The following is a 22,585-nucleotide window of genomic DNA, read 5'->3' as shown; positions in this document are numbered from 1 at the left end:
GCTTGTTAATGAGGCAGCCTTTCATCTTTTGCCTGTTAGGCTGGATGATTGGCCACTGTTATGTATGCTTGTTAATGGAAAGTTTTAGTTTGACAAGGCTATGTTGATGGGGTGTGCTGTTGCATGCTCCACATTTGAAACATATAGTTTAGTGTTAGAATGGATTTAGCAGCAACAGGTGGCTGATCAGCGGGTAGTGCATTAGTTAGATGATTTTCTGTTGACTAATGAGGGGCACACAGGAGCCCAGGAAGGTTTGCCGGGTTTTACGGCTATGCGTGAACTGTTAGGCATTCCCTTGGTAGCTGACAAGTTGGGGGGGGGCTTGAGTAAATCAATTAAGTTTTTGGATTTAAGTTTGGATGTGGCACGAGGCAATTTTTAACTTAAGGATAAGTTGGTGAACTTGCATGAGAAGATTTCTTGGGTGCAAGTCCAAGTTAGGATCAGGATTAGGTATGTTATGGAGTTGGTCAGATTACTGAACTTTGCTTGTAGAGCCATTGGACCTGGTACAACATTTTGTAGGTCTGTTGGCAACCTGCTCAGGGGTGGCAGAAATAAGCATCATTGGGTGAGAGTTATGAAGGTGGCAAAGTTTGATTTGGGTTTATGGACAGCATTGTTGGAGTGTTTTAATGGAATTTTCTTTGGGCAGAAAGAATGGGTGTTGCAAGATGACTTAATTTTCTTTACAAATGCTGCAGGTGTTCATGGTATGGGAGCCTGCTTTGGTGGGGAGGGGTTTGTGGCTAGGTGGCCCGAATGATGGCCTGATGTGTGAAAAGGGGTGTGGCCTTTTGGATATTATGCCCATTTGAGTGGCAGCAATTATTTGGAAGGTAAAGCTGAGCAATTGGGTAGTGATATTTTTCTTGGATAATAAACTGATGTTGAAGGTGTTGGCTAAGAAAACTGCTAAGTCACCTTTGGCCTTGTCTTTTTTATGAAAACTGGTGCTGCAAAGTTTATTAATTAATTTTACTTTTTCATTGGGATATTTGGTAAGTGCTTTTCTCAATTTCAGATTTGCAGGCTCCAGTTGCTAGCACCAGAGGTGCAAGAAATGCTGCTATTGATTCTAGATGAATTGTAGAACATTGGAAACCCATACCTAGATGGTAAACCCAATGCTTCCGGGCTGAGTCTACTTGAAAGGCAAATAAATCAATCATAACTTCATTTTCATCATTTTGTGCCAGTTGCTGCTAGAGCAGAGGAGGTGGTCCCTAGCATTTGTGATGAGATATGTAGGACACAGGCGTTGTTTGGGGAAGGCAATTAGAACAAACAAGGTTCATTTGGCAGTTATTAGTGCTGTAGTGAAATTGGTTGGGTTTAAGGATGTCTCAAAGGCACAGATAGTAATGAGGATGTTGAAAGGTTGGGAAAGGATGACAGCAAAGTATGAAGATGTGCAATTTCCCATGACAACGGATGTTCTTAAAGTCTTATTAAAAGGTTTTCATTTGTTGTCAATTAGTTTGCCAGAATATACCAGTTCTGTAGCATTGGCAGTAAAGTTGGAGCTTTCGGAGTTGGAAAACTTTTGGGAACTTTGGTGTGGACAGACATATTTGTAACAGATTCTGTGTGAACACATGTATTTGTGACAGATTCCATGTGGACAGATGTATTTGTGACAGATTCCATGTGGACAGATGTATTTGTGACAGATTCTGTGTGAACAGATGTATTTGTGACAGATTCCATGTGGACAGATGTATTTGTGACAGATTCCATGTGGACAGATGTATTTGTGACAGATTCTGTGTGAACAGATGTATTTGTGGCAGATTCCATGTGGACAGATGTATTTGTGACAGATTCCGTGTGGACATATGTATTTGTGACAGATTCTGTGTAAACAGATGTATTTGTGATAGATTCCATGTGTGCATTTGTGACAGATTTCATGTGGACAGATGTATTTGTGACAGATTCCGTGTGGACAGATGTATTTGTGACAGATTCTGTGTGAACAGATGTATTTGTGACAGATTCCGTGTGGACAGATGTATTTGTGACAGATTCCATGTGGACAGATGTATTTGTGACAGATTCTGTGTGAACAGATGTATTTGTGGCAGATTCCATGTGGACAGATGTATTTGTGACAGATTCCATGTGGACATATGTATTTGTGACAGATTCTATGTAAACAGATGTATTTGTGATAGATTCCATGTGTGTATTTGTGACAGATTCCGTGTGGACAGATGTATTTGTGACATATTCTGTGTGAACGGATGTATTTGTGATAGATTCCATGTGGACAGATGTATTTGTGACAGATTCTGTGTGAACAGATGTATTTGTGACAGATTCCATGTGGACAGATGTACTTATGACAGATTCTGTGTGGACAGATGTATTTGTGATAGATTCCATGTGGACAGATGTATTTGTGACAGATTTCGTGTGGACAGATGTATTTGTGACAGATTCTGTGTGAACAAATGGATTTGTGACAGATACCATGTGGACAGATGTATTTGTGACAGATTCTGTGGTAATGACTTGGCTTTGCCATTGAAGGCTGACCAGGTTGTCTGAGGCAGGCAGGTTATGCTGCCAAGGGACAGAGAAATTTTTTTTATCTGGGAACTTGGATTAGGCAGTTAGGAAGAGTTTGTGAGAAACAGATGGTGGATGGTGGTTTTTGTACTATTCAAGGAGGTATTATGACGGTGACGCTCTTTGTTTAAATAGTGTGCTGAGCTTTGGATTTTCAGGGTGTTAGGGAAAGCAGACTTTCTGTCTACTCATTTTGGATTGGGTGGGTAACAGATGTGCAGGAAGGAAGATCAGTAGAGGTTATTAAAAGGGAAGGGCACTGGCCTTCTAGAGCTTTCTTAGTTTATATAAAATGAGTTTGTTTTATTGATTACTTGTTTTGTTTTGCAGGTGTCAGTCTTGTTACTCTTGGACAGTGCTTTGTGTTTTGGCCAGAGAGAAGATCGGTCATAAGACCTGGAGGACACATGGTGAATCATTCAAGTAGCACTTGAAACGTAGAGTGGAATGGATTTAGAGGTTTACATTGGTAGCAGCTTTTAGTTAAGATTGATATGATACAACCAATGTTGGTAGTCCCTATAGGATTTTGATTATTCATTTAAGATTGCCAAATTGCTGTAATAATGGCAACACAGGTAAAAAACACACTTTCCAAAGCTAAGAATACAGCATGCACGGGACCAGATGACATCCCAGGATGCATACTACATGAACTACAAAATGAACTGGCACCTCGCCTAAGTGTCATGTTTAATCATAGCCTCACCTCAGGCTTTGTGCCCACTGAGTGGTTCACAGCTACAGTTATCCCACTCCACAAGGGGGGATCTACCGTGGATCCTGGGAACTACCACCCCATCAGTCTGACAAGCCTGATCTGCAAGGCCATGGAACATATTATCATGGAACTGATAAACAAAGACATTGGCAACCTTCAAACACTGGACCCCACCCAGTTTGGGTTCATGAAGGGCCGATCTTGTCTCCTGAACCTGACTGACTTCTTTGAATTGGTCTCCAGAGCTGTGGACGAGGGTAAGGTGGTCCACACAACTTATCTGGAACTCACCAAGGCCTTCGACACCATCCCCAACTCTGGAATCATAGATAAACTTACTAAGCTGGGCATTAACCTCTACATCACTCAATGGGTGGCCAACTGGCTTACTGACAGAACCCACACTGTAAAAGCAGCCAACTCCAAATCCAGCTCCAGACAAGTGACAAGTGACAAGTGGAGTACCTCAGGGTTCAGTTCTGGGACCACTCTTGTTTGGCATCTACTTCTCTGAAGTATAGGCCAACACTAAGGGACTCTGGCTAACAAAGTTTGCAGATGACTGCAAACTGGGAGCCATTATTGAATCCCCAAATGATGTTGATATTCTGCAAAAGGGCCTTACAGAAACAGATGCTTGGTGCAAGAGCCATGGGCTCAATCTCAATGCCAAGACATGTATAGATATCCCCTTTGGGAAAAAAAATGTACCCGTGAATTACCACATAGGTGGCAGTACACTAAACACCAAAAGTGTGATAAGAGACTTAGGGACACAGGTGGACAGTGGTTTCACCTTTGATAACCACATCACCACAACAGTCAGGAAATCCTTCTATGTGGCACACCTCATCACTAAGGGCTTTTCATCCAGAAAAAAGGAGGCCATTGTCCCACTGTACTCATCCCTCATTAGACCCATTATAGACTACAACGCTCCATTTGGTATGTACCCCTCAAGACATCTGCAACAACTGGAAAGGTCGCAGAAATACCTTACTAAAAGAATCACAGACCTAAAGCAGATGCCCTATGCTAACCGTCTAAAAAAATCCAGCTATACTCTGTCACATACCGTCTACTCAGAGGCGATCTCTGCTTAACTTACAAGGCCATGTCAAACCCAGAACTGTTGAACATGCTACACTTAAAGAAGTCCCAATCTCTCAGAGCCACACACTCCAGGGATTTAAACCTTGTCATCACAATGAACAAAACATGCTGGAGGAATAGGTTCCTGACCCAGAGACTCCCCAGACTCTGGAATAGACTGCCCATACATGTCAATCAGAGCTCCTCTTTGGCCCTCTTCAAAAGGAACCTTGACAATTGGATGAGAGATAGGAAATTCACCCTGGGGTTCACGTCAGTCACCCTGCTAGACAGGCATCAAGGGAAGTAAATATTGTGGGAAGAAATATCCAGGGAATTGTTATAGCTAGGCTTGTATAGGCCCTAGGGCCGATAGCCTAGTACCAACCTATGAACCTATGAAGAGGCAATGACTTTCATGAGAAAATTGTCAGTAGATTGTTGGTGACTTAGTTAAGACAGTTAAAACCCCGGATGTTGATAGGGCAGTTGGAGATTATACTAAGGTTAGTTTGGAAGCAGGCTATTAAGTTTCTGGCATTGGAAAAGACTAGGTGCTTTGTTAATTACAGAATGTCTAGAGCATTAGCTGAGGTAGGGGTGTTTGTGGTTATATATCAAGATTTTGATGATAAGGATCCAGTTTGATATAGTAAAGACAAGGTACAACTGAGTGACATAGGTTTGGACATATTCAATATTTATTATTTACTTTATTTATTTTACATTTGTTTACCAGGAAAAAATCTGACTGGGCAAAGCTGTATGTTTTCAGCAGAGGCCCAGGGAGAAAAGCTCCATACAGTAATAAAATAGACAGTAAGTAAAAGTACCATTTATACTACCATACAATAATAATGCACACAGTAATACAGACAATATAAGATTACAATGTCAACATTTGCACTACATTTTTGTATTTTTGTATCCCAGTAAACAAATGTAAAATAAATAAATAAATAATAAAATAAATATTTGTAGCTACATGAATTTATAAAAATAGTTAAAATTATACATGTAGTAAAAATGGTGTCAAGACTCCACTAATTCATACGTTTTGCAAAAATGTAGTCAATTCTCTGCATTCGGTGGTGGATAGATATAATAGCTACATCAGTAGGCACGCACAGTAAACTAGAAGTGTATGAAGTACTAATAATACCAATACGCATTCTGTCTGCTTTTAGGGGGACAGAAGTTCTGAAAGAGACAGCTTAGATGAGAGAGAGGAGGTGTGAGTAGGAGAGCAGGTAGTAATTCCCCAGGGATAGTGCAGGAGTAAGTCCATGAGTTGGATAAATGTAACTTAACAAGGATCTTAAAATCATGTGTATTTTCTAATGATTGGATATCTACAGGAAGTGTATTCCATGTTTTTGCGACAGCAGCAGTGTACAGTCCCCAGAGCTATATTTACATTTAGTAATGTCAATCAGTGCTTTATTGGTACTTCTTAGCGGATGATTGCTGGTATATTGGTGTAGTAGTCCTTGTAGGGCTGTTTTTTTTTTTTTTTGGGGGGGGGTGATAGAGGATTTGCTGGGCTATTGTAAGCTGGTTGAAAGTTAGTAGGTTTGGTAAGTCTAGCCAGGATAGCTTTTTAAGGGAATGGCAGTGATGGAATCTGTACAGTGAGTCGGTGGCGAATTTTGCTATTTCGTTAAAGCAGATAGCTTATTTAGGTCACCTTTGTTTAGACTGATCAGTTTGGGGAGGCATACAGTAGTGTGGAGAGTAGGGGGGTTCTTGCAATGGTGACTTTTACTCTCAGAGGTTGGGTAATTTTTGCGTCTATAATGGTTACCTAGTTTTTTGTGAACTTTTGTGATCGTTTGAGCTACGTGTTTGTTGAATTTCATATTGTGATCTATGATTACTCCTAATAGTTTAGTTCGGACAATGGATGTAATAGGGGTATTGTTGGATGATGTTATTTTAAATAATGGAATTGGGTAGCTTTCAAGGGATGGAATAACATTAGCTGTTTTTTTTTAGGGTTGAGTATTAGTTGTGTGTAAGATAGCCATTTTTCTATTGCTGAAAAGGATTTTTGGGTGATTTGTTGTAATTGTTGGAGTGATGGGGCAGAGCAGATTAGGGTAGAATCATTAGCATTTTGGACCGGGTTGGCATGGAGGGTGGCTTTATGTAGGTTGTTGGTAAATATGGTGAAGAGAAGGGGTCCAAAGATGGATCCCTGTGGAACACCTAAGTTTAGAGGGAGAAGGGGAAATAAGCTGTTTTCTCAGTTTACGGCTTGCTGACGGTTTCAGAGATAATCTGTGAACCGTGATACTGTGGAGTTGTGGAGTTTGAGTTCTGAAAGTACAGTTAGCAGTTTGGAATGGGAGCTCATATCAAAGGCTTTGGAGAGGTCCAAGGATATGGAAGAGACAAGATTGCCTTTGTTCCATTGCTGATTTATGGTATTGGTGAAACTCATAGGGCAGTAGTGGTAATACGGTTCGGGCGGAATCCATGTTGTGTTTCAGCCAGGAGATTGTTAGTAAGTAGTTTAGTATTTGGGAATGTACACATTTCTCAAGGATTTTTGATAGGGGGATAGTATGGCAATTGGACGGTAGTTTGTTAATTCAGATGAATTGTCACCTTTGTGTATTGGTATTATATGAGAGATTTTCCAGAGGGATGGAATATGTTGTTCAGCTATTGACCTGTTTATTAATATGGAGAAAGGATACAAGATTGCTTTGACTATGATATTGAGGTATTCACCTGGGAGTCTGTTAGCTGCAAAGGTAGTGGGTTTTAGTTTTGTCAGGTATTTATATATTGTATTGGTTGGGACTGGTTGAAGGGAGAACTATTTTGATCAATGGTTGGCATTTGGGGGATTGTTTGAGTTGTGGGAGACCTGTGATTAATCAGATTTTGAATGGAGTTGGTAAAGTATTCATTATATTGAGCTGTGGTGCTGCAAGTGGAGGTGTCAATATTAGGGGGAGGGGTGGTGGTTTTCCCTGGTTGTAGTATTTTATTGGTGGTTGTCCAAAATTTTTGAGGGTTTGTCCTGTGTTTAGCCTGAACTTCAGTGTAGTGGTTTCACTTGTCAATTCTTATTTGTTTTTTGGACTTGTTTCTTAGCTTGAGATCATTTTGCCTATTTTGACTGGTTTTATTTTGACTCCATGCTTCCCATGCCTTGTCTCTCTGTTTTAGGAGTTGCCAGGTATTTTTGGTAAGCCAGGGGGGGCGTAGTTGAATTTTGTTCTTATTGTTCTAGTTGGGGCAAGCTGGTCAAGTATGTTTAAGAAAGTAGAGTTGAAGTAATTCACTGCTTTGTCCAGGGGGAGGTTTAAAAGGGGTGACCAGTTACCGTGATTTACAGATATGAGATCCTGGGATTTGGAGTTTTTTGTATAGCGTATTTGTTGTAGGGAGGAGGTTTTTGTGGGTTTAATGTGGTGCCTTAGGGCAAAAGTAAGTTGGTGGTTGCTAAGACTGTCGGTTAGTATCCCAGAATTGTATGGTTGAGAAGGCTGATTTGTGAGGATCCAGCCTAAAATGGATTCTTTCTTGCAGGACTTGTCAATTCTGGTAGGGGTTTGGATTAGCTGTGCAAAGCCAGGTAGGCTTATGTGAGTGGTGGGGAGGGGAGAGATACATGTGGACCAGTCCATATTAAAGTTGCCTAGTATGAGTGTTTCTTGTGTGTGGGCTTGAGTTGATCAGTGGAGAATAGCTTCTAGTGTGTCAGTGCTGTTACTGGGGGGAGTATATGCACTAATTATATTCGGTAGTTTTTGAGCTTTGAGTTTTACTTTGGTGAATAGGGTTTCAACATTATTAAATGTAGACAGATTTATTTTCATAATGTCTATTGTAAGGTAGCTGTATGGCAATATCACCACCCCTTATGGTTGTTCTGTCTTTTCTGAGTAGATTATACCCTTGGGGAAGTAACTCATTGTCATTAGCATGTGGCTTGAGCCAGGTCTCTGTGAGGAGGAGTATGTCAGGGGATCATAGTAACAGGTTTGCATGCAGTTCCTCTAGTTTGTCGACTATGCTTCTTATGTTGATATTAAGTATTAGAAGGTCTGTTGTATTCCTCTGGGAGTTTACTGTAGATCTGGCATGGGATGAGAGGGTTTTGGAATTGATTGCTGGGCCAGAATTTGGGTGGATGTCACCACTGATTAGCAGTTGTGATGCAGTATGGATAATGGCTTTTGTATTATATAATTTTTTTGACTATTCTTTGTTTGTTTCTAGAACATTCTGCATTAACTCAATATTATCTATTGTATGTACATATGATTGAGCTACTACTGTATTAATTCTTCTTATTACTTTTGTTGCTTTTTCTACATATTTTCTGTGGAGCTTTTCTCTCCAGGCCACAATAGAAAAAGGCCTCATCTTGGCCCAATGGACTTTTCCGGGTAACAAACTGCAAAAAAATAAATGCAGTTGGTAGTAACTCTGATGGATTTTGGTTAAGATGCTATGAATGCTAGTGGGTGGATTAAGAGGGGTTTGATTCAAACCCCTCTTCTGTTCCCCTTTCCCCTATGAATTCCTCTGAGGTACACTGTCTCACGACTTTTGCATTTGAAGATAGTGGAAGGATGCAATGCTGCTTGTGGTCATGTAAGGGTGAGCGGTTAAACTCTGCCTGGAATGTTATAATGTTTTCCTATATCTGCAAAACAAACCAAAGTGGTACACCAGGCAGATGAAATAATCCAGATAAGCAGTATTCACTTCACTTCACGATTTTTAATAGTAGAATCCAAGGACAAAGTAAGCGCTTTCACGTTAGACAATAACGCTTCATCAGACTTCAAAAACACAAAGCATTTCATAGCATTTAAATACCATTAACAATCAAAAGGTTCATTGATAAATCAACATTTAAAGATACCATTATCTTAAAAAGACTGTTGAATACCTTGCAGAAGCAAGGTGATGTATTCATCAACATGTTTCTTAATTAATTACATTTAAAATAGAAACATTTAAATAAAAAAGTGTGTATATAAACATATGTAAAATATCAATTAACATTTAAAAATATACATATATATATATATATATATATATATATATATATATATATATATAAATATATATGAATGTATAAAAATTATTATTATATGGATATAGCAATTGCTGAAGAATAATAATAAATACACATAGCAATTACAAAAAATATATATATATATATATATATATATATATATATATATATATATATAGGGATATACATGTGTAAGCTAATGGCTGTATGGACGGCTGAGAGAAATGGCTTGAGTGACACTTTGTCATTCAAGCCAAAACCTTGGGAAGCTTGTAATCTAATAATCCACTTATTCTCTAATTCTTCTGTTCGATTCTTGACATTGCCAAGTCTGCATGTCTTATGGACTAACTGTAGCACCCTAAAATTAAACCTATGATTGATACCATTCTCTAATATGTGTTTGGCAAGTGCATTGTTGACATTTTCCTTATTGATTGCATAAAGATGTTCCCTAATTCTTTCACGTAGAGTTCTATTGGTCATGCCCACATAGAAACATTTGCAAATCTGACATTCTGCTAAGTATATAAGATCACGAGATCTGCAGTCAGCATAGAAATTAAAATTAAACACTCGTCCCGTGGTCGGATGAATAAATTAGTTACCAGTGGAAACATATGTACATTGATTACATGACCTGCATGCAAAGGTTATTATATATATATATATATATATATATATATTTTATATATGTATATTTTTAAATGTTAATTGATATTTTACATATGTTTATATACACACTTTTTTATTTAAATGTTTCTATTTTAAATGTAATTAATTAAGAAACATGTTGATGAATACATCACCTTGCTTCTGCAAGGTATTCAACAGTCTTTTTAAGATAATGGTATCTTTAAATGTTGATTTATCAATTAACCTCTTGATTGTTAATGGTATTTAAATGCTATGAAATGCTTTGTGTTTTTGAAGTCTGATACTTTGTGAGTACTTTGTTCAGTGGCTAGTTTGCTTTTTCTTAATGTTTTCCTGTATGTTCAAGAATGCAATGTATGATTCAATATTGACTGTTATTAGTCGTGTAGATATTGGTTAATAAACTGATCATGATGGCATATTTGGTGTGGTTCTTTTGTCTCAAGGTGTTTTGGACAATGGATAATTGCTCATGTATCATTTGTTGAAGTAATTTTTTTTTTCACATCAATTTTGCAAAGCTAGCAGGTTTGTCTGTGGACATTTTACTGCTGCTGCCATAAAAAACATAACTTTTTTGAGGCATAGAAGTCTCAGAGTTGGTTAAATTTTGTAGCAGTAGTCTGGGCATTTCATCCCCTGCACAACTATGTGTTTTATTTTAAAGCAATGTTTTAAATGTGGGATTGTCGAACAGGTCTGCATTAACAAAGGTGTATCCACGAATTCTCTACAAAGTGATTCTGGTGAACTCTAATGCTGCAGCCACTGCATATATCGAAGTAAGGCAATTTATTAAAAAATAATTTTAAAAGTTGAGATAGCTTTCAAAACCGTACCAAAGAGCCATGTAGTTTTTTTTTTAGAATACAACAAAATAAAAGACAAATGAGAAGAGAACTCCAATGTCTAAGAATTCTTAGTAAAATTTTATGAAAAGTTCATGTTGACCACATGAACTGGAGTAAGGCACATGCAATGATAAAATAATGGGAAACTTTCTTTAAGGTGAAGGGGTACATCTATTGATTTACTATGCAGCAGGCAGCAAAATTTGCAAGGACAAGCTCATGCGTGAAAAAATGACGTGTGCATGCATGCATGCAATCAGTGAAGCTCAAATGTGCTCTCTAACATAAATATCCAATTTCCAAAGCAACTAACATTTATTTATTTTAGTTTTTGATAACAGGCTCTTTTCCAAAATAACCTGACAGATTATTTTTTTTCTTAGATAAATATTTTGCTCAAAGTTGCCTAATGTGCAACTGGAGACCAAAAGAATAACGTTTGGATCTGCAGAAAGTCGTTCATTTACCATTTCTTATCTTGCCTTTCACATTAATTCATAATGCTAGCCTTAGGATACATACACCTGTAAGAAGACTGTTCTAAAACACTGTCGTTGTAAGTATTATAATTATTAATTACTTGCATACTTACAGATTTTCAATCGCTGTGATGTTCTGCAAGAGAAAAAAATTAAGTTATTCTAAAATTTCTTTCAGATAAAATAATTTGCTATGATTATACAAAACACATTTAACTGAGTTGCATTCAAGAGTTGTAAAAAATATACTTGATTTCCACCAGACTCTTGCTTTCAGGAAAAAACAGATACATTACAAGACACAAAAAATGTACAGTTGTTTCCACAACTTTTAAAACTGCATGCAAACTAATATTTCCCAGAATACTGTCATAAGCATATTTATAGAAATGTTTATGGAAATCAAAAAACACTTTGTAATCCTTGAGCAGCTGACGGTATCAAACCCTTATTCAGTGTGCTATCGGGGGCTGTACAATGAAAGTAAATACAGAGTACTCCAATGTTTTGTCATATCAATAGGCACACAAGCAATTGACTAAAGTCCATAATATTCTCCATGTACTAGAACAAAGCACTTTACATTTCCTTAAGCTATTTATTTATTTATTACCTAACCCAAGGATTCACTTATAAGGAAATCCTAAAAAAAAAATAGATTCACAACAGAACCTGGAGGGGGGGGGGTCTGATATATGTTAGAAACTCGTGACCCACCTACTCGCTGCCACTTATTTGAAAAGCAAGTGCTCAAACTTCCACTAGACTGATCTCCGATTTTTGCATAGCATTCTCAACACTCACTCCTATAAACCATATAGCTCTACAACAACCTAAACCCTAACTCTAAATATCTCACCCAGTTCCCAACTGACTCCTTGCTTCCTTATCTTAAGCCTCCATTCCCCCAATACTAAAGTCCATAATTGCTCCCTAAACCTAAAAATCCAACCTTCCTCCTTAAATCTAAAGTACATAAAACAATGAAACAAGCAGAAAACGAAGTGGGAAAGGAAAAAAAACACTCACAAATCCAAAAAAATCTGCAAAATTCCATCTCACCACATAGCAAACCAAATCCAGAAAGGGAGTGAGTGATCACTTTTTATGGATCGAGTGTCCTCCACCACAGGAAGCAACAAAATGACCTAAATTTAATTTTTTACTGACAATTTTTATCTGTGTGAAACAGCAGACTTCAGATTACACTCTATTGCAGCAGTACCTGCTTTTATAGTTATAAAACTATCTAATTTAAGTAGCTAATTGTTTGTTTAATTAATTTAAAACTTAAAAAAAAAACACCACAAGGATTAAGTGAACAACCAAAACTTAAAAAATAAAAAAATAAAAGTTCACTGTACACCACAGAAAATTCGAAATATTAGTGTAGTGCCTTTTAGTATCTGCTTTCATGTCAAAACATCACCAGAAATAACTATAAAATTATGTGTCTAGTAATATTGTTTACAATGAATTTATTTCAGCAAAATCCCAAAATGCTGGTCATATTTGGCCACTTTAGTTAAAACAATAACCAAGTACATATATTATAAAATGTTAGAAGTTAAAAAACATTATGTTTCCACAAACTAAGAGCATGTGATGAAAAAATAAAAGGCATTGTGGGGACAAGACCTACTTTTGTTTATAAAAGTGCTAGTAACCCCAAAAATTTAGCAGAAAAGAATATTTTAGATAGAATAAAGGTTAACAAGAAGGGCACAAAAATGTGTGGTAACTGCAACCAACACAAATATATTTTTAGACTGTAAAGAATTGCACTTAAATACTAATTTCTATTCAGTTATCTATGTCCAGGATGGGTATTGTTACACAAAGAGAATAGTTTATTTGGCTAAGTGCTCGACATATAACACCTTCTTCATTGGGAAGACTGAGAGAGAACTGAGAAGGTGCATATATGAGCACAACTACAAGATACAGAAACAAAATGCCAAAGGCACCAAAAAATACTTGAAATAGTCCAAGGCACCCAGAAAACGAACTCAGCCACTGATATAAGGATAATTCCAACTTTATTCAGCCAAAAAACATAAACACTCTCTTTATACAGTACATTTTTGTTAAAACCTTTATCAGATGTGGACTGCATGTAACCAAAATCCTTTTATACCTCTAGTTCCCATCATTTCAATTAACTAAGACACAATTAAAGTTTAAAGGTACAGTGAAAACTGAATATTCAAGCCTACTTACCTAAAATATCATACTGGTACAACACATTCACCTAAAACCTATTAACAAATGTTAAAACATGTTAAAAAGCCATCTACAGTTTCTTAAAACTTCAAAAATAATTTATAAATAGCTTAAATAGAATAAAAAAAATAAATTTCTATTAAAACTACCTATAAAATGCATGAATTGACACTAAATAAAAATTTGCATTTGAGCTCCCTCTTGTGATCTTCTTAAGTACTACATGTGTAAGACCTCAGTAACAGCATTCTGTATTAGAACCCAGATCATTGAAACATAAAAATGTATATAACACCATCTTGTTTGAAACTTATGAATAAGTTTCCATAAAAAGTATTTATATAAAAAGGTACAAGAGAATTATAAAGATATTAAAAAAAACAGGTTCAGCCATGTACTTATAACAAAATATAACAAAAATTAATCATAACTTAGCGGATCAAATTTTTAATAAGGGAACTATGGAGATATTTTTGTTCAGTCCTGGAGGCATATTAGCCTGTAACGTGACCTGCCACCATAGGTTTGAATATTAAATTTTCACTGTGCCTTTTAATTGAAATGATGGGAATTAGAGGTAGAAAAGGATTTTGGTTACATGCAGTCCACATCTGATGAAGGTTTTAACGAAAACATACTGTATAAAGAGAGTGTTTATGTTTTTTTATTTTTTTGGCTGAATAAAGTTGGAATTATCCTTATATCAGTGGCTGAGTTCGTTTTCTGGGTGCCTTGGACTATTTCAAGTATTTTTTGGTGCCTTTGACATTTTGTTTCCATGTTTTTAAAATTTCTTCGGCTATTGAGACTGATTCTAGCTCTGATAAAGAGGAAAGAGTGAATAAGGAGGAACTAGGACATGTCAGAAAGCTGATAAGTCAGTTATCTCAATTAATAGACCTATTGACTCCGCTCAGTCAATCAATGATCGAGGTGGTTTCCAGAGCCCGGGAGGGGTGGAACCAAGAAGTTGAGAGTACAAACAGCTCTAAACAGTGCAAAAACAGCAGTAGTGGAGCTAGCTGGAAAAGGAATGACAATGGAGATGTTCGTTCTGGGGAACCTTGAGAAATAATTACTTTGAGGGTGAAATGAATGAAAATGATCTTTCTACCCAACCACCAGGTAAAAAAAAAAACAGCCTTTTCCTGCAGCTTCAGTGATGAACCAAACTGACATTAAGGACTGGTTACAGGTCAGCTATTCTATTAATTTTAAAGACAATGCAGTTGAACCAGTTCCTATGAATGACACATACAAAAGTGAGCCGGCCAAACTTTCTAAGTTAATGCATAAATACAAAACTTTGGACATAGAAAATGTTTACCTTAGGCAATGCATATTAGAAGGCATTGTTCCTAATGGTTTAAGAATGTTATCTCTGGCAGCGTGTTTCTTAAAGAACTAATAGAAATTTTTAATAGATGTGGACTTGACATGTTAAAATTAATGGTTAAGGAAAATGACAGAATTAAGGAAAAACTACAGAAAGAAATTGAAATTTTAAATGAAATTATAAAGAATGACCTTGTTCACATGATACCATCAGAAAAATAAAAATATTATAATACTAGGTCAGAAATAGATGGTAAATGTGATGAGTTGGTTAATAGGAAGATAAAAAAACTGGAAAGAGATATTAAAGATTATAAAAATAATTTGAGCTACCCTAACCCCAAACCGTACAAGTTTTGGGAGAAAAATGGAAGTGATGAACAATATGTTTTAAATGCTGATGAAGGAGCACAGAAACCTGGTTTAAGGCTCCAGAGAGCACCCCAGCACTACCAGGCTACAACTCATACCATACATTTCAACCACAAAACCTGGACTGAAATACAAAAGGCGGGGGCGTATCCATATTCATCAAGGATTCCTACACCTCCAGGTCAGTGGCACAGCACGATGCTTCAGAGATCATCCACGTGCAACTAACAATGGGCAAAACTGTTATTCAAATTGTAGCTTGCTACAAGTCACCCACCATGTTCCAGGACCCCCATTCCACATTTCTGGAAACACTAGGAAACATAAAGGTCCTACCAAATACCCTGATATTGGGTGATTTCAATTACCCAAACATTAACTGGGAGAACAACTCAGGTACTAATTACCTTGTCCAACATTTCATAGAATTTATAAACTCAAATGCCCTGGATCAACTGGTCAACATCCCGACCAGAGGTGACAACATATATGACCTGGGCATCACCGACATGGGTGACTGGTGTTCCACACCAGAGGTCAACCCCTTGCTGGTTAGATCTGACCATAAACTAATAACTCTGGATATCCACATTCTGCCCCCACCCGCGGTCAAAGAAACGACTGTGAAAAACCTTTCAAAAGCAAACTTCACATTACTTAAGACCGAGGTGGAAAGTTTCAAAGCCCCCATGCTAAAGTATAACACTGCCCACGCTGCAAAATCCTTTACTAATGCACTCTATAGGCACCTACAAAAATGCATGGATTGTGCTATCCCAAGCAAAACCAAGATTCACTCCTCCAAGAAAAGGAAATCAGTCTGGTGGACCCCTGCCATAAACAAGCTATACAATAGGAGGAGGAAACTAGTACAGAAAAGAGTAAAATCCCAAGAAGGGAAGACATCCCTGATCAGTATCGGCAAGAAACTATGATCCCTCATAAAATCATCCAAGGATAGCTTCAAAAGAAAAATTGGCAAGGACTCCAAAGATAAGCACAAGGCATTCTTTAGCTATGTCAAGACTCTAAGTAGCAATTCTCAGATCTGCTCGGAGTAAGTGCAGAATGGCACAAAATACACTGAACCGACCGATAATGCCAACATCCTGGTAGACAGGTTCAGTGCAAACTTCACCCCATTCTCACCCCCAAAAGGGCCCATAACTATACCAGAAGAATGTAGTGCCCCTGAAATCACAGACACTCAGGTTAAAACAGCCCTCTCCAAAGCCAAAACACAGCATCAATGGGATGGGATGGTGTCCCAGACTGTGTCCCACATGCGCTCAAAGATGAACTAACCCCTCAGCTAAACTCACTGTTCAAACTCAGCCTCTCCACAGGCTATGTGCCTATAGAGTGGTGCACAGCAATGGTTATTCCGCTCTACAAAGGTGGAGCCACAACAGACCCTGGGAACTATCGCCCTATAAGCCTGACTAGCTTGGTCTGCAAGGCTATGGAGCACATCATCATGGATCTCATTAACAGAGACATTGAGAACCTCCAAACACTGGACCCTACCCAGTTCGGCTTTGTTAAGGGCAGATCATGCCTCCTAAACCTGGTGGACTTCTTTGAGACAGTTACCAAGGCTATAGATGACAGAAAGGTGGCCCACACAGCCTACCTCGCAAAGGCCTTCGACACAATTCCCCATTCTGGTATTATAGACAAGCTCACCAGCCTGAACATAAACCCCTACGTCATGAGATGGGTTTTCAACTGGCTCATGGACAGAACCCACATGGTAAGAGTTGCAGGAGCTAGGTCTGACTCTAAACCGGTTACAAGTGGCGTTCCCCAGAGCTTAGTCCTAGGACCCCTCCTCGGAAAAAACAAAGTACACACAATCTACCACATAGGTGGTAGCCCCCTAAATACAGAAGACGTAATAAGGGATCTGGGGACCCAAGTAGATAGTAATCTCTACTTTGATAATCACATTGCCAAAGTGGTTAAAAAATCCTTCTATGTGGCTCACCTAATCACAAAAGGGTTTGCATCAAGATCAAAAGAGGTCATTGTGCCTCTCTATACATCACTCATCAGACCCATCATAGAGTGCAACGCCCCATTTGGGATGTACCTTACAAGACACCTGCAACAGCTGCAAAGACCACAGAAGTACCTCACCAAGAGGATCACTGCCCTCAAACAGATACCATATGCAGTTCGACTGAAGAAACTCCAGCTGTACTCGGTTGCGTACCACCTACCCAGAGGTGATCTATGCCTGACATACAAGGCCGTGTCCAACCCAGAATTGATGGACATGCTCCACATAAAACCATATTCCCTTGAGCCACATGCTCTAGGGATTTAAACCTCACCACAACATTCTGGAGGGATAGATTCCTGTCCCAGAGACTTCCCATACTCTGGAACTAGATTCCAATCTACATTAGGCAGAGCTCTTCATTAACACTCTTCAAGAGAAACTTGACGAGTGGATGGGAAATAGAAAGTTTACCCCGGGGATCACTTCAATGGCTCTGCTGGACAGAGGCACAGGGAACTAATCTAAGGGGGCGGTGAAAGCCAACACAATTCCGGCTAGACTTATAAATGCTTTCAGGCAGATAGCCTAGTACCCACCTATGAACCTATGAAATGTTACAAAAACCGTGCTAGACATGAAAATGTTTACAAGAAAAATTAACTTAGGTTTATATTTCCCACAAGACAATGCTAACGTCCAGAATGGACAAATTAAATTAAAGAAAAGGAGTGTTTTTAACCCCCCCCTACACCACCCTCAAATTAAGAATTTTCAGCAAGCGGTAGAGAAAGAGATTCGAAAAGGTCATGCCAAGGTCAAATATAAAGCAAATCTGAATTTTGAAGACAAAAATGTCTTGTCTGACCTTAGGAATAACAGAAAGGTGAGAGTTATGAAACCAGATAAGGGAGGGTTACAGTTATGATGGACACACTTATATATGAAAGTAAAATGAATGATATTTTGATGGATACAAGTAGATATACAAGTGTGTCCAAGAAAGAAATAAACAGAGCATATAGAAGAATTGACATGGCTTTGGAAAACTTACACTTGGAGGGTTTAATAGACCAAAATACCCTTAATTTTTTTAAAGTGGAGAAGCCCAGGATACCCTCTATTTCTGGAATCCCTAAGATTCACAAGAATAGTATGGAACCCCCGCTAAGACCTATTGTATCTGCAGAGGGTTCAAAAACCCTCCCACTAGCAAAATATGCAGATACTAAGTTAAAAAGGTTGTGGTTAAAAAGAAAAAAATATTCTTAGGGATTCCTAGGATTTTCTGAGAGGGTTAAAGCAGACCATGTACAATGAGGAAATTTATTTTTTAACTATTGATGTTGACTTGTTTTACAGTATTCCACACGCAGAAGGCATGAAATTACTGGAAGAAACCATTTTTGAAGATAACGAGTTAACACACAGTGAGATTCTAGTATGTTTACAGTTGATGGAATTAATTCTAAAGTATAATTTCATAGACTTTAAAGGGGAATCTTATCACCAAACGAAGGGAGTAGCAATGAGGGCAGCATGTGCCCCTACATATGCAAATCTTGTCTTAGCTATGTGGGAAGAAAAAATGGTCCTGAATTCAATATATAGGAACTGCTGGACCATGTACAAAAGGTTTTTGGATGACATCTGTATCTTATGGGTTGCCCCCAGAGAGAAAATATCTGATTTTATTATTTACTTGAATAGTACTACCTCATTTTTAAAATTCACCTACAAGGTATCGTATGACAACCTGCAGTATTTGGATGTGGAAATCTGTAAGGAAAACAACAAGTTAAAGTCTAAAATAAATAGGAAAAGCACGTCTTCAAACTCATACTTACACTTTAACAGTAGCGTTGTTACCTCACAGCAAGAGGTTCTCCCATTCGATTTTCAGCTTGGCTTGGGAGTGCCTTCTCTGTGGAGTCTGCATGTCCTCCCCGCAGTTGGGTAGCGTTTGAAAGACATGCGTGTGTAAATGGGCATGTCTTCATTGAAGGTTAGGCGTCGAGCTGGCACCTCGGCGTTTTGTAAAAAAATCTACTGCCAATCATTAGCGGACTGGAGTTCCGCTTTGGAGACCCCTTACCTGGAAAAGCCGAAAGACAAACAACAACAACTTACACTTTCACAGTGCCCATCCTATGCACTATAAGAAAATATAGTGAAAGGTCAATTTATAAGATCATGTATCATGACTTCAAGTAATGTGGAGTTTGGTAAAGAAATATGTTTTCTGAAAGGTTGTTTAAGCACAGATCATACCCAGAAAAGATGATTGAACAAGCTAAAAAAGAAGTGCGTGAAGGTAGGGTGGGCAGATTCAAACCTATTTTGGGTTTAGATGAAGAAACAGGATGTCCTGTACAGACTGTATATGGGGAGCCATTTGAAAAAGCACTGGTTTTAGAATACAATATATGATTAGGAAAGTTATTGAACAATAATGGGACCGATTTATTGGATTTACAGACCTGGACAAGATTCCTAAGAATAAGTTAATCATTGTTTACAAAAATTCATATAATTTAAAAAAATTACTGGAAAAAGAATGTGAGCCAGAACAATTAAACAGAAAGAAGGTAGGTACATATAGATGTGGACATTGTACACAGTGCAATTATATAGTAAACCAAGAAAAATTGTTTTTAGAGAGGAGGAATGTTTGGTTATATGGAAAATAATACCACAATTGTGACACTAATGGTTTAATATATCTAGCAGTGTGACAGGAATGCCAGTCATTCTATGCTGGAAAGACGGAAAGAAAGTTAAACAGGCATATCTGTGAGCACTGCTATGATGTACAAACAAGAAAGAAAACTAATTCTCTGTTTAAACACAAACAGGATTGTGAAAAAGCCCACTACTTATTTGTTGTATTAGAAAGGGTAAAGAAAGATACACAGGGTGGTCCATGGGAAGAAAGGATCGAATATAGGGAACTATGGTGGCAGGTCATGTTACAGGCCAATATGCCTCCAGGACTGAACGAAAATATCTCCAAAGTTCCCTTATTAAAAATTAGATCCGCTAAGTTCTGACTAATTTTTGTTACATTTTGTTATAAGTACATGGTTGGACCTGTTTTTTTTATATCTTTATAATTCTCTTGTACCTTTTTATATAAATACTTTTTATGCAAACTTATTCATAAGTTTCAAACAAGATGGTGTTATATACATTTTTATGTTTCAAGGATCTGGGTTTTAATACAGAATGCTGTTACTGAGGTCTTACGCATGTAGTACTTAAAAAGATCACTAGAAGGAGCTCAAATGCAAGTTTTTTTTTAGTGTTGATTCATGCATTTTATATGTAGTTTTAATAAGAATGGATTTAATTTTTTTATTCTATTTAAGCTATTTATAAATTGTTTTTGAAGTTTTAAGAAACTGTATATGATTTTTTAACATGTTTTAGCATGTGTCAATAGATTTTAGGTGAATGTGTTGTACCAGTATGTTATTTTAGATAAGTAGGCTTGAATATTCAATTTTCACTGTACCTTTAAACTTTAATTGTGTCTTAGTTATTTGAAATGATGGGAACTAGAGGTATAAAAGGATTTTGGTTACATGCAGTCTACATCTGATGAAGGTTTTAACAAAAATGTACTGTATAAAGAGAACGTTCATGTTCTTTATTTGTTGGGCTGAATAAAGTTGGAATTATCCTTATATCAGTGGCTGAGTTTGTTTTCTGGGTGCCTTGGATTATTTCACAATTACAAGATGCCAAAAAACAACTCTAAAAATGCTCTATACAGGCACTCTACTATTTGTGTTGATTTTAAACAATTTTCTTTCATCATATTAGAGAAAATACAAATAAGTCCCAGGGAGGGGGCATGGAAGGACCTTACTGAATTCCAAGAGTTCATCTGGCAGCTTAAATCAGATTCAACTCATACTCCAGGTATAAATGAATACATTTCTCTTGTGCTAGTTATAAAGAAAACAACTCAAAAGTTGTAAAGTGAAAAAACATTTAACACACAACCAAATACATTCTAGGATGATCATTTGGGTTATTTTTGCTGCTGATTTGTTATTTTATACAAAGAGTTAATACTGCTTTAATAAATCTATAAGCCTTTTAGTTTTTGGAAACATTATGTTTTTTAACTTCTAACATTTTTATAATATATGTATTTGGTTATTGTATTAACTAAAGTAGCCAAATATGACCAGCATTTTGGCATTTTCCTGAAATAAACTCATTGTGAACAATATCGGTAGACACATAAAAGTTTAAAATTAATTAAACAATCAATTAGCTAATTACATTAGATGGCTTTATAACTGTAAAAGCAGGTACTACTACAGTGGATTGTAATCTGATGAAGTCTGCTGTTCCCCACAGACAAAAAGCTCATTGTGCAATAAAAGCTTAATTTTAGGTCAGCTTGTGGCTTCCTGTGGTGTTTTTAATACACCTGATACATAAAAAGTGATTACTACCTTTCTGGAGTTGGTTTGCCATGTGGTGAGGTGAAATTTAGTTTATTTTTTTGTTTGGATCTGTGAGTGTTCTAAACCTAAATTCCCCAATCATTCTCTAACCCTAAATCTCCAACTCCCCGTCCCTAAACCTAAATTCCCCAATCATTCCCTAACCCTAAAACTCCCCTCCCACTTGATAAACCTAAAACTCCCTCCCTGGTCCCTCACCCTAAGAACCCCCTCTCACTTTCTAATACTTAAATCTACACTTCCACTCCCTAAACCTAAAGCCAACTTCTCACTCCTTCATCCTAAGCTCCTCTCCCTTCCCCACTTTTGATTGGCTGAACTCACATTTGAATTTGAGCATGAGCAGCAGTGTTGGGATTTGAGCGGCAACTTGCCTTTACAGGAAGTAAGAAACTCCTACTGATACATTTATAATAGAAATACAGTAGCTTATACACTAGCATGGGTAGTGATGCATTGTGGATTCATTCTTTCATGAATCAGCTATTTTCTATCCAAGAAAATGATCAGGGTGCCATCTTTTGTCAACAAAAACAGACTGAAAAACATAACTTTTTTTGTATCAAAACCTGTAAAGTTTGGTATTTTATATGGTAAGGTGATTATTTCCACCTTCAAGGATTTGTGACTTACACTTGCTTCAGAAAAAAAAACAATACACTTCAATTTGCTGTTAATAATACTTTCAAGATATTTTCCCTTGGCTGTTTTTAACACAAACGTAAATAAGGATGAATTGTCGCATACACAG

At 37.4% G+C, this 22,585-nt stretch overlaps 1 protein-coding gene across 2 annotated transcripts in view; it reads right to left on the bottom strand.

Moving 5' to 3' along the window:
• The window catches only part of LOC122813827 (zinc-binding protein A33-like), a 118,666-nt gene that overhangs the window by 59,609 nt on the left and 36,472 nt on the right, over positions 1–22,585 (bottom strand). For both annotated transcript variants that reach the window (XM_044086355.1, XM_044086356.1), the window contains exon 4: positions 11,535–11,557. In XM_044086355.1, coding sequence (XP_043942290.1) covers positions 11,535–11,557 — 23 coding nt within the window. The remainder of the gene's footprint in view (positions 1–11,534; positions 11,558–22,585) is intronic.

Source organism: Protopterus annectens, chromosome 10.part0 (assembly GCF_019279795.1).
Source record: "Protopterus annectens isolate FY-2018-M chromosome 10.part0, PAN1.0, whole genome shotgun sequence".
Classification (NCBI taxonomy): domain Eukaryota; kingdom Metazoa; phylum Chordata; order Ceratodontiformes; family Protopteridae; genus Protopterus; species Protopterus annectens.
Note: the sequence above shows the minus strand (reverse complement) of the source record. Positions and strands in the feature narration are given on the sequence as shown.